At 41.4% G+C, this 14,116-nt stretch overlaps 1 protein-coding gene across 3 annotated transcripts in view; it reads right to left on the reverse strand.

The window, feature by feature from the left end:
- Nucleotides 1-8,110, reverse strand: part of LOC311261406 (TNF receptor-associated factor 2-like) — a 30,062-nt gene extending 21,952 nt beyond the window's left edge. For all 3 annotated transcript variants that reach the window (XR_014623148.1, XM_084359990.1, XM_084359989.1), the window contains exons 1-4: nt 7,687-8,110; nt 4,579-4,657; nt 3,681-3,779; nt 280-441 (exon numbers count right to left, since the gene is read on the reverse strand). Coding sequence is in view for 2 of the 3 variants with exons in the window: in XM_084359990.1 (XP_084216116.1) it covers nt 280-441; nt 3,681-3,779; nt 4,579-4,657; nt 7,687-7,874 (528 nt within the window). In the remaining variant the exon portion in view is untranslated. The remainder of the gene's footprint in view (nt 1-279; nt 442-3,680; nt 3,780-4,578; nt 4,658-7,686) is intronic.
- Between the last annotated feature and the right edge of the window lie 6,006 nt (nt 8,111-14,116).

Below are 14,116 nucleotides of genomic sequence, written 5' to 3' on the forward strand. Positions count from 1 at the left end.
AAAATACAGTAGATGTAGCAGGACTCAAAGGACTAAATCACTGTTTAGTTTTTTAAACCCTTGTGATTTAAAAAAAATGACAATAAATTGACCTTGTACCATGTAGAATAGTTAATCACAGACATTAACATACAATGATCATAACATCAGTATCTATAAGTTTGACTAAAGTTGACAAGTATCATGCTACAATATTATAGTACATTACAATCCCTGAAGGTCTCATACAGGCACAACACCTGAACAGTGCTTGACCATAATTAAACAAAGAAATCTGACCTTGATGTTCTTTAACAGGAAGGGTTCTTTGCAGTATTTGCAGTTGAGCGTCCTCTCTGGACATTCTCTCTCGTTGTGGCGCTCCTGTTCGTTGGCTCTCATCAACTCTTTACAGGAAGGACACAGGATGATCATGAAGTCACAGTTGCCCTCATGGCTAGCCTGCAAGTGACCAACAAATAAACTTTTCAACATTTTATCTAATGTTCAATCATTAATGCATGAACATGAGTGCTGGTGTGTTTTTCTAACAGCTGTGCAACAATGACATCAAAAAAGGCATCTACTGTTGGAAACTTTTAACAAGAAGTAGTCATGGCATAGAAGAAGAAGCAGTCCAAAGTGTGCCTTTATTTCATTAAGAGAGATGACAATAGTGTTTGTTGTAATGTCTTTAAATGGATCATTTCATGCTGGAAACACTAGGAATACGCTGAAACATCTTTCTGCACAACATGGGCTTAGTAATATCAGATATTTGACACTAACCCACAATTTAATGAGGGTGAATATCTTGTGCTGTAATGTGTGTCATGATAAGTGTCACAGTAAGTGTCATGTAGGCAGGCTTGGGAGGAAAACCTTAATGAAAACAAATGCTGTACAAATATTCTCTCACTTCATCAAGTTTAGCTATAGCTAGCTCTCAGGCTACAGCCAGCTCAACTAAAACTGATCAGGAGTCAATAAGGGAATTGATAAAGAATCAGACCAATGAGCAGCATTGATAATGGCATTGTTATCAATAAGAGTCCCATTCCTCCTGTAGGTTTGACTTTATGCTGTCACTGACTGTAGATTGCATCCAGGTGGTGTATGCAGTCAGTGATTTGTTACATTTTTTACAGGGGGGATGGAACAGCCCCTGCCCACACATCCTCACCCATACACACTCATACACATACACATTCATGTACACCTCCAAAAGGACATTGTTGCAAGAAGACTGGACCATGACTGTGACATTTCTAACTCTGCCGTTCTATTCACATACTAAGATGTCTTCATAATCCTCTCACTCTTTCGCAACTACACATTGCTACTTGTCACTTTGATTATAAAGGTGATGATGGTCGATAGTTTACAGGCTACAATATAGTAGAATTGAGTATTTATAGTAGATAGTTTAGAGAATATTATAGATCCAAGACAAAACTGACAGAAGGGTGGGACTGAGAGAAACAGCTTCATTACAAATAAATCTTCTACCACAAACAGAGCAGTTGGGATACTGATATCACTGGTACCTGTCTGCAGAGTACCAGTGATATCAGTTGAGTGAGGCGAAGATACTAAAAGACAACACCCACCCCAGCCAGGGTGAACAGACTGTTCACCCTGCTGCCATCTGTCAAAGATACAGAAGTGGGGCACCCCGGTAGTTCAGCTGGTGGAGCGTGTGACCCATGTACAGAGGCTTTGTCCTCGCTGCAGCGGCCCAGGGTTTGAGTCCGACCCCTTTGCTGCATGTCATCCCCACTCTCTCTCATCCCATTTCCTGTCAGCTCTCAAGCTGTCCTGTCAATAAAGCCATGAAAAGGCCAAGAAAATATTTATTGTACAACCCTACACTGTTTTGTATAAGGACAAATACATGAACCTTGAACCTTAGAGAGCACAAATTAAGTCATTTGGTCCTTGGCAGTAGTTGCCATGGTGATAGCAAGTGCAATTTAATTCTACAGTAAACACTCTTTAAGCTGATACTTTGTGAGAAATAAAACAGAAGAGCAGCTGGTGTATCTGTTTCCAGTGCAGCCAAACAAACTCAAAGGAGCGAGTCCACAATGGTCCTGATTTCAAGCTGCACGGAGGGAACAGCAGGTTACAGTGAAGCTGGTCACATGCTGACAAGTTGGAGGTGTGGAGGCTGTCACCTGCAGCTCTGCTTCTAAGAGGCTGTTCACACTTTGCATCAATGTGTCCTGAGTGATCCAGTCACATGTGGACAGCTCTGAGTACAGTTCCCCCAAGGCACATTGAGGACCCATTTGGGAGTCAATCACTTGAGGCTCAGACCACATTCGAGGTGGTCTGGGCAGCATTTGACAAAGTTCTTTTAGCGGTGCATACACAAACGTCCTAGGCCACATTGAAAGCCCGCCTGAACTGAACTGACATCCTCTGTGAAACAAGAAGAAGCCACAACCACAGGCAGAATGGATTACACACTGTCTGATGTCCATGTAGTTGTTCCATGTTTGGGCTCTCTTAACCTGCCAATTCAACTGATCCAACTAGTAGCCACAATATCCCCGGACTCCCTTACAAATCATGATTTTAAGAGTTGTTGAGTGAGGAGAAACTAAACAAACCATGTGAATTTTAACTCCTTGGTGCCTTCTTGTAAATTCAATCCAGTACAAGTTGTTTGTTTCCTTGTAAAAAGGAAATGGCTGTACCAGCCTGTCTGCGTCTGTGTCTAAAGTGCTTCTTACCTGCCAACACTTAGCAGCTGTTTGAGCACACAATTTATCAAATTACTTTTATTGACAGTAAACATGTCATACTTTACAAATACAGTAAACATTAACCAATATAGGCTACTTCTTTTACGCCCTTGGAGAACGTCCCCACACCCCCTTAAAAAATGGGAATGAATTTTGTGAGTTGTTCAGTTAGCAGAAACTTTAGAAATGCTGTCTATGACAAATTCGTAACTATTTGGGCCTTCTTCTTAATTCAACGAAAGTTATACATGAAGATATTTCTTTGAGTAAAAAATTTGTTCCATTGATGTACGTGTTTACATGCATAGAGAGTGGGGAAGTGAGATCATATCACACGTGGTCCCTTGAGATGCACACCTACACGCATGTGGATGCCAGGTGTGAACTGGCTGGCGTAAAGCTGTTCACTTGTGATCGGAATTCCCTCAAACAGCTCACTCTTCCATTACTCCCTGAAATATTTCAAACTGATCCTCTGACAAACATTTCTGCTGAACGATTGTGGTTGAACAGAACGCTGGGTTCATGTGAGCGCTTCACTATAAAGCCACTGTGTTTCACCAGTGAAACAATTTTAATGTGAATTAGCAGCAGTAGGGAATGTTGGGTTAGCATTCACAGTAAACCATGAGACTGATACCAACAAGATCAAACCATGGATTACATACTGCATTGCATTCTATGAACTGTGGGTAAAGAGTCATTTTGTAAATGTTGAACTTTAGACCTATCAAAATGTGATCAGTGGCAGAGGCATTATTGTTGATGGCACAAAGAAACAAGTGCAAGAACTTTGAAACCGCAGGCACAAACACAAAAACAGACACACACACAAACCACTCCTCAGTCTCAGTAATTGCCTAACAAATACGCCAACCAAGGTCTAAATTAAATGGACATTTGACTGGGAGCAGGTATTCATTTCCCAGGCTGCATTGCATGCTGGTGCACCTCAAATTCTTTGATAGTTCCCGTCCATGTGCATCCCTCATTGGGACAGACGGCCGCCAAGGCCTCCACTTCTCTCCGAGCTGCATTGTCAGGGAAAGCCTGCATTGAGAAAAGGAGGTTGTTGTCAGTTGTGGTCTGGTTTGTGTCTACAGTTACAGTGTGAAGGGGATTGTGTTACAAACACTCAGTTTACTGAGGATCAGGATACTTGGAGCACACTTATCTCTCCTGGCTCCAATTTGCAGCACATGTGGTCATTTTAGGTCATTTTAGATGGAGCAACTAGAGTTGTTCCATCTTTTGTCTACACTGGCCGAGCGTTACAGAGCAGTCACAAAGTTTTATGTTGTGTTGGCACTATACTCTGAATACAAACAATGATGTTACAGCGCTATCAGACTATCAGGCTTCAGATCCAGGAAAATGTTGGCTCACCACACCTGAAACCCAAAAAAAACAAACCTGGCCAAACTCCACTCTCAATGAAAGACTCGTCATTATTGTGAAGCAACATTATGTAACTTTTTACCTTAAAATATCAGCTTCAGATCATTTGGATGTACAGTGACTTGTAATAGGGTGAATGGTGTCTCTGTCTCGGCCACTTCTCCCCCATCACTTTTTTCTGCACTATGTAACTTCAGTGAGAGGGTAGGATCACAGCCTTACATACATGTTTACTTCAAGATACAAGTTTTCAAAACCTGATTGTTATGATGTTATGAGTTTTGTTTGTAATTAGCACCTACATTAGGTCTGACAAATCGTTACAGACCTGGAATTTGTATTTACCACAGTGGTGCTGCACTAGGGATCTTAAGTGCATAATATTGCTGTATTTAATGTAACTGTGGGAAACTCTGAAAAAGATACCATGTAGCATAAAAAATGTACTTACGCCACCTTGCTTGAGAATGGAGGTGGGTTCCTCAAATAAGTCTTCTTTAATGCAAGCACTGCATTTCTGTGGTCCAGAACTTGAAGGGAGGAAAACAAATATTTACATTAGTGTTATACTGTACCATGCATCGAACAATATAGGTACTGCATGTACCAACTCTGATTCAAAAAAGTTGGGACACTGTAAAACAATTAAAACCGAATGTAATAATCCTACTTGACATATATTCAATTGTAAACAGTACAATGACAATATATTTGTTTTCCATCATCATCAACTTCATTGGAGCTTCAAGAGCTTGTCATCTTAACAATTTTTTAAAAGAAAACATCACATTTAATTCATGAAGTCTATTATTTCTTTTGTATATATATTTTTTTCTTGTATTATTGTGTATGTATTTCTATATTTGGACATATATATTATACATTGGATCATTGTCTATTGATTTAGTTATTCTGTTTATTGTGTGCTTTTTAATGATACTTGGCACTTGTATTTTCTGAATTATGTTATTACATTTTTATAGTTTTTTCCTATTTATTTGTATCCGTAATGAAGGGCAGGGGTCCTTCATATTAGCCCGATGGCTTCTTGTCTTCTCCTGACATATCTGTTATTTTTTTAATCATCTGATTTGATCTATTCTTATGTGTGTGATTAAAAACCTGTTTTGAAAATATCTGCTCATTCTCAATGTGATCCCAGCAACATGTTTCAAACCAGTTGGGACAGGAGCAACAGAAGACTGGGTGAGCTGTGGAACGCTCCAACAACACCAGTTTGGAACATTCCACATGTAAACAGGTTCACTGGCCACGAGTAATAGTATCATGAGTGGGTATGAACGGGGCGTCCTTGAAAGGCTCAGCTGGTCACAAGCAAGGATGGGGCAAGGTTCACTGCTTTGTCAAACACATGACTGTATAAAGGAGATTACTGCATCGGCTAAGCAACATGTCTTAAATGGCTGTCAGTAAAAAAAGTTGGGGGTTTTTTTGGAACCAGGGTTGTACCATCAGTGCTATCCAATACCATCTAAGACTGTCGAGTTCACTCCTGACCCTGGGATCTGAACTCAAGGTACAGATATATTCCCTTGACTGAATAAAGGTTCAAACAAACAACAGATATTCATAAAATAATATGGTAAAACCCCATGATGTCCTATTGTAGCCACAGTTGGTCACATTACAGAAAACACAGAGACATGCACACAAATAACACAGATTACTGTGAGAAATGTGATAACACAAGAAAAATGGGTTTATATTGGTTGCATTAGTCTTATTACTGTAAAACCCTGTTTATATCCAGTTGGTCTGTAATCAGTTACCATACTGCTCAGTAAACTACAGGATCAGATTACTGGGGGAAAAGTTGCTTTTAAGCCCCTGTTGACATCGACAAGTTCCCACAATCCAGCCAGCACTCATAGGTGGGAATATTACTGAGTTTTCTGTGTGTCTCTTAATTGTGGGGATTTAATTAAATATACATTTATTTCGGAATACAAGATACAAGATTCATTTATTAGTCACTATACAATACAGGGTTAAACAACAAAATGTTTGCAATAGTTCCTTTATGCTGCTCACAAAATAAAATGATATAAAATTAATGAATAAATAATAAAGTAACAATAAAAAATATATATTAGTTGTGGACACTTCTGTATCTGTTGTCAGATGGCAGCAGAGTCAACACACTGTGGTTGGGGGGTGTTGTCTTTTAGTATCTTTGGGCTCTGTGCAGACACCTCACTTCACTGATGCTCTATTAATGGTACAAGAGATGCTCTGTAGCTGGTACCAGAGATGCTCTGGGTGGTTTTAACCACCCGTTGTAGAGCCTTCCTGTTTCCAGTCAGGATGCTTTCTATATCTCCAAGTTAAAAAGGGCTTGGCACAGGAACTTTGTCTTCTTAAGTTTCAGTTATCAGTTATTTCTAAGCATTCTCTACCATTTTTGAGATGTGTCATGTCCATGTCAGGTTGGAACATAAAAATATGAATTTGCTTCACCTCAGCTCCCCTGATGTAGCTAGGGTCACACACCCCTAGCCACATCAGCGGAGCTGAGGTGAAGCAAATTAACGGACATTTGCCTCCTTTTACTGATGCGGACTATATGAGCATACTGTAGTTGCAGTCTTGATTTAAACAGAGGGACCATCTACAAGGGAGAGCAAGATCGTAACGCAGGACCTACTTAAGTGGGCTGTCTTTAGTTGATGTTCATGTTCATGTAATCACTGTAGTAGCTAAATTAGAAAGTCATCACAACTGGATTTCCACTAAAGCAACTGGATTTGTTGGTCACATGTAGACCAACTTCAACAGAGTTATACTGAAATCTATGACACTGCGATTGTGTGACCTGAGAAGGTTCAGCTTATTCATGTATTTATTGTTTGTGTGTACTGTAATCACATAGGCCGTCTGTACTGTACTGCACTATATTACCACAAACTGTGCATTAGCTGCACAAAACATTCAGACAGGTTAAAAACTGTAAACTTCAGCAGCAATCAGAGTCGTGTCCTCAGTCCTACCCCTGTCATCCCAGCGTTACAAAAGTCGTAGACAAGTACACATATCCCATGTCTGTCAGTCAGGTCATCCTGAGCTCCCATCAACATGTCCAGTTAGATGTCGGTAGTGAAGTACACACACTGAGAGGAACACATTGCAAAGGCTTAACAGTTGCTCGTACATTTAGCATGCACACTGACCTGATATCAGTTTAACAAAACACACTGTCGGGTTCAACACTTCGACATTTGCGCTGCTTGCTCCGGTAACCACGACAGAGGTTAACGGGACTTCACAACGAGGACATCTGGACAACCCATCACACTAGTTGAGATGTCATTAATACCCAGCGGTGACTGGTGAATGACCTGTGTGCCGAATTTTACAGCGGGTCTTTACAGTGTTTACAGCCTAACCTGTCTTTGCAGTTATATACAGCCTTGCCTGTGACAATAAGCAGGACTTACAGCCATAAATTGAACAATCTTTGAGGGAGGATTGGTGACAAGCTCTGATTGCTCACACAGGCTACACATCTAGCTAGCTCGCTGGCAACCATGACACTACTCACCTCACAATCTTGTTGAAACAGAACGAGCAGAAGCGGTGACCGCATTGAGCTTGTAACGGCCTTCTCAGGATCTTCTGGCACGAATTGCACAGATGCTTGTCTTCCAGGCTGTTGGCCAGAATTTTCTTTGGGAAGCCCGGTTTGTTGCCTTCCAGGGAAGATGGTGGAGACGGCTCCTGTGCAGCCATTATTCCCCTTGAACAATATCGGGGTACTCAGCGGGGTGTGTTCAAGACAGCAAACAAAGCTGAATGTAATTTTAGAATGAATCGCCAGCAGTGACTCATTGCTCTTCGGTGAGTGATTAAAATATGTATTCCTGCATATGTAAAGAACACATAACGATGATTGATCTTCATATGCACGGACAAATAAGACCAGGCGTTTTCATGTGATAAAAGTGACAGCTGAGGATGCTACGTTCACTTGTAGGTCGCTACGTCTACCGCTAGGCGCCGCAAGCCGGAGAGAAGAGCATCGACGCGAGTATCATCCCGTGGTATCATCAGGAAGCAAGCTGCGCTGGACTGGACACCATGACACCACAGCTGCGGCAAGTTAACCAGCACACTCATTCTGTCTTCAAAATAAAAGCGGGCGGGTTGTTTTCATCAGCTTTGGGATGTGTAGTGTAAAATGTAGTGAATGGGATCTTGTGTTCACTTAGTACATAAACATAACATATGGTTATTGCACACATTATAGCCCATATCAAAATTAGTAAACAGACCAGGGCCCCGTTATTGTAACAGTATATGTTTGCAAATGAGAAATGGGGGTGACTTCTCCCCCAGTGGGTATGGCATTAGATAGTATGGTATGTTCAAGGAGCCCTCTAGTAGCTGTTGCAGTGGCAGCACTACCAGTTCCCATTGCAATTGTGTGGGAAATTAATGAAAGGTTAATCCAAACTACACAAAACAAAACATATTGTTGCATTTATCACTAATGGTATGTGTTTAGCACGATAAATAGTTTTGCTATGCACCCAGCTTTTCAGTTATCTTCCCCTGAGATGTCTGTGGATTATCCTGGATAGATAGATAGATAACTTTATTAATCCCCGAGGGGAAATTAGGTTATCATAGCAGTACATTCAAGTACAAAAACAATCAAAATACAAGGGCAAATATAGAAACACTAAAGTACTATATACAATATACAAAAGACTATAAAATACTATATACAATAAAATGCTTAAGTAGTAATAAAATAAGATTAAATAAAATACTGAGGTAAATAAAATAAAATGTTGAGGTATCGAGGAGTAAAGATAAGTGGGACATAAGGTGCAAGAGGATAAGGTGCCGTTTTATTTACAGTGATAATAATTTAAAGCGCAAAAATGATTTGTGTGTTTTGGAGTGAGCGTTATAAAGTCTGTTGTCCTTGCTTTGATGCCCGCACCCCAGGACACCACAGCGAAGAAGATGGTGCTCGCAACAACAGACTGATAGAACATCTGGAGCATCTGGTTGCAGACATTAAAGGACCTGAGCCTCCTCATAAAGTAATGCCGGCTCAGGCCTTCTTGTAGACTGCCTCCGTGTTTGTAGACCACTCCAGTTTATTGTCGATCACAACACCCAGGTATTTGTATGATTCCACAATGTCGACATCTGTCCCACCAATGCAGATGGTTGCTGGGTTTTTGTACAGGTTTTCACCAGGTGCTCCAGTTCACCTATTAGCATTCGCTTTAAAAAACAAAATGCATAAATAACAATCTGGAGAATTGAACAGTTGGACAGTTGGCTGAGGAACAATAGTCTGTATGGGGGAGGAGAAGAAGGAAAGAAATTAAAGAAAAGAGAGGATAAATTGAGAAATTGAGAGAAATGAAGTGAACTGATACTTATTAGTGTCTTTGCTGCCCATCACAAGTTACTGGACACTGTTTTCTCTCCATTATTTTGAGAAATATATCACCAAACATGACACTTAACTGGAGTATGGCAGGAAGCTGTGGACCCAGAGGTCACCGGTTCGGTCCCCGACTGGAACATGTTGCTACCCAAAATTGCCAAGTGTTATGAATCTATCAAATTGGATAGGGGCTTCTTGTGAATGTCATACAGCCAAATAGCAGTTCATTGTGTTGCTGAATGCTTACATAATGTCAAAATGTGATTACTTATGAAATAACAATAACAAACTTTATATAGCAATGTAAGAAACCTTTGTAAAAATCACCACAGCTGGACACATATGTTTTGCATTTACTTTTGACTAGAATATATTTTAAATTTCTGACCAGTGAATAGAAGTATTGAAAGTACTGCAACAATGTAATTCTGAATGATTAGTTTGCATGCTTTCATGCAATGTGGAACTGTTTGAAATACTGTTCTGTTCCTTTGTTGTATTTTCATTATATGCTAGGGTTTGCAAAAAGCTTACATTTGCTTGACTTTTTTGGTAGAAATAAGGGAAAGATACTTCTGTGGAAATAAAGCAAATTTAATACAAATTTCACACCTTAATGCTCCCTTTCATACACACACACATCTAAAACTATAGCACACATACTAAGAAAAAAATTATACAAGTATATAAAATAAAATAAATATAATATAATATAATAAATAAACTAAAAATAGAAGATAAATAAGGCTAGGAAACTATTAGAACAAGACTAAAATATAACAAAACATTTATTTTCTTTTAAAACTATTTACATTACGTACACACAGGGACAGAACAAGAATGTCACAAGAATGTCACAAATCTTTTTCTCCGCATCTCCTCCATCCATTGCTCAACTGGCATGTTGGCTTTTTTATGTGTCCATAATACTGGCTGTGACCAGTTTCCTTATTGCGGGGCTGTTGGCACTAACTACATTTATTTTTTTCAACTGTCCGGGTGTAAGTCCTGCGGGCAGGTGGTGGGGAGAGAAGCAGGCCAGAAGGAGCGATCTGTTGGGCTCCAGGTGCTTGTGGGGTCAGAAATATAAGTGGAGCAATGACAGGGCTGGGGTTTGGGACAACAGGCAAAGTGTCAGATGTAGGTGGAGGGACTGGCTGAGGGAACAACTGCCTCTGAGCTGCAGACTTCCTCTTGACCACTGCCTGTCCTGCTGTACTGTGGGGCAAGTGGTACTGATGCTGGGGTCCAGGGCGTGGGGGTGCAGCTGTGGGGCGCACCTGTACAGGTGGGAGAGGCGCAGGAGCGACTGAAATAGAGGTAGGCAAGTTGACCCTTGAAGCAGAATACTACTGCCCTGCCTCTTCAGTCTCTTGTTGTGCCATTGAACCAGTGTTGTTTGATTGATCTGAAACAACTGCAGAGTAGTGCTCTGCATTACTGTGGCATTACCCAGGACCAGCTGCCTGATCTTCCCGTAGTCAGTGACAGTCAGAGTCCATCCTGAAGTGCGTCCTGAAGACACCAAGGGGCAACATGTCGTGCTCTCCACACCTGGTGTAAATTCAGGTCTCTTTTTTCAACACACTTAAGCGTCCTGTGGTCAGACGCACCTGGTGCCGCACAGCATACACCACTCTTTGCTAGTCATATGGCAGGAGGTTCTGCCAAAGGGCTATAATTGTGCTGGCCTGCTGGTTGCTGAGTGTTTGGCCAGTTTCAGTCCTAAGCCCCACCAAGTACTCTGCCAGGCCATCAACTTGGTCCATCCCTGGGATACCGTGCTCATCAACAGCCTGCTGGAAAATATAGTACATCAAAATCAATGTCACAGGCAGAAAACTAACTCATCTGTCTAACTAGTCACAAAATGACTTACCAGCTGTTGCTCAGGTGCTGCCTGGGTCGTGGCAGGTGCCCCAGAGGGACCAGCGGTTTAAGTGGAGAGAGTATTTGGTAGGATGGTGATGTAGGGAGGGGCAGTGGCTGTGCTGGGGGTAGATGATCGGCCAGAGGACATGGTGTTGTGCTCGTACAATATCTGTTAAATGTAATAAAATAAACATCAAAATAATACAATGACAAGCAAAACAATGACCACTGACACTTTTTTGACACAACATTTCACAAAAAGACTTACTAGCTGTTGCTCAGGTGCTGCTGGGGTTTGTGACCCAGCAGTAGCTGTAGCAGCAGACAAAGTGGTTGTGTACGTTGCCACGCGCATCTCGGAATGTCTGACAGACATCTCAGCTTGGACAACTACGCATCATCTCAAGCTCAACCTCAGTAAAACTGAACTCCTCTTCATCCCGGGGAAAGACTGCCCTCACATGGACCTGTCAGTCACTGTCGAGGACGTCACGGTATCGCCTTCATCGACTGCGAGGAACCTGGGCATGATCCTCGACGACAGACTATCCTGCAGCCCCAACATCACCGCGGTGCCCCAATCCTGCAGATTTGCCCTTTACAACATCCGCACAAAGGACACGACGCAACTTCTGGTCCGATCGCCTGGAATACTGCAACTCTTTCTTGGCTGGATTCCCAGCCTCTGCGACTAAACCCTTGCAACGTATCCAGAACGCTGCAGCGCGCCTCATTTTCAATCTACCCAAATTCTCCCATGTGACCCCCTCCTCCGTGACCTCCACTGGCTTCCATTTGCAGCCCGCATCCGATTCAAGACCATGGTGCTGGCCTTCAAGGCCATCAATGGAATTGCACCCATCTACCTCCAAACACTAGTCAGACCACATGCCCCAGTGCAAGCACTTCGCTCTACTACATCAGCTGGCTGGCTGGTATCACCATCGCTGAGAGCAAACAAAACTCGCTCAGCAAAGTCGCGACTTTTCTTTGCTCTGGTGGAGCGAACTCCCGACCAATATCAGGACAGCAGAACCACTCGCCATCTTCTGCAAAAAACTCAAGACTCACTTGTTCAGACTTCACCTCGACCCCGCATAGCATGACTCCCTCCCAACCCCCCATCCCAAAAACAAACAAAAAAAAAAAATAAAATAAATGTATATGCACTTGTATGCTCTTACCCTTAGCACTTACATTATAGCACTTATGTACTTATGGTATCCTTGATAAATAGCACCTACTTTGCTTTTCTATCTTTTCTTTTCTACTTTATCGATGGTGATATGTTGAGGTTTCTTTCTTGTGACAAATGTACTTATTGTAAGTCGCTTTGGACAAAAGCGTCTGCTAAATGCCCTAAATGTAAATGTAAATGTTGTGAGGGTGGTGGGGGGGGGGGACAGAGGCTGAGCTGGTGGCTGAGAACTTTTTGGTCAGCAAATTGAAAGCCTGAAACAATACAATTGAAATAAAAATTCACAATACACCACAAGTAAAACAGATGATACGTCATAAATAAATATAAATAGTAAGTCTGACCAAGCGGGAGGGACAGTTACAGAGGGCCCGCTCCCTGAGAAAGCGAATCACCCGCATATCACAGATGCAGGCGTAAGTTACACAGGTGTAAGTTACACATGCCATCACCTGTTACCAACGAACCTGTGGAATGTTCCAAACAGGTGTGTTTGGAGAATTCCACAATTTTAACTATCTTTGATGCTCCTGTCCCCACTTGTTTGAAAAATGCTGCTGGCATTAAATTCAGAAAAGCATATATTTACAAATGAATTTGATAAGCTAAACCAATAAATATATTGTCTTTGTACTGTTTTCAATGGAGTATATGTCAAGACGGATTAGCACATGATCACATTCTGCTTTATTCATGTTTTACACAGCGTCCCAGCTGTTTTGGAATCAGGGCTTTTGCTGTTCTCTTTTTGTAGAGAATATGTAGAGAAAATAATCTCACCACATTGTTCATTTAGTAGTTGTTCTGGAGCTTTTTGATCATATCACATGGTGTTGATCAGCAGATTGGGCTTGTCCTTTATTTCAATAGGCCTCATAGTGTTTCTTTTGGGCACTTTTAGGATTTCTCATCCATGTTGCATTAACAGCAGAGCTTCAAAGTTCATCCTTTACCCTGGAAACTCCATCTGCTTGTGCTGTGTGGACCCAGTTTCCAAGGTCAAGAACGAACAACTGATCAGTTGTTAAAACACAATTTTTCAGTGCTCTCATGAACACCAGCAAAATTCTATTTGTTTCCATTGTATTGTGATGGCCACACTAGTTTCAGAGGTGGATATCTGGGAACAGTGTGACCTAAAACTGAAACCATCTACATGAACAGGTACAACAGGGATTTGGAGAGAAAATATGTGATTTTGTAATTTGGGTGAACTGACCTTTTATTGTACACAGTATAGGACAATACTGGAGCTGACAAGTAGTAACCAACTACAACTGTATGACGGGAATAATATTCCATAAAGCAGGTCTGCTACTCAATTGACTGTCTCTGACGTAAACATCAAATTGGAAATCGTGTTAAATTAACGTTTTAACAGATTTCTCCTTTTAAAGTTAGTTTTCACGTTTGTACTGTAGTCATTCATCAGTCTTTTACTTTATTGTGAAAGTCTCAACGGAAGTTGTAGCTACATATCTGTGTGACGCTTGA

The sequence above is a fragment of the Pagrus pagrus genome (genome assembly GCF_965226575.1).
Source record: "Pagrus pagrus genome assembly, chromosome: 8".
In the NCBI taxonomy this organism is placed as follows: domain Eukaryota; kingdom Metazoa; phylum Chordata; class Actinopteri; order Spariformes; family Sparidae; genus Pagrus; species Pagrus pagrus.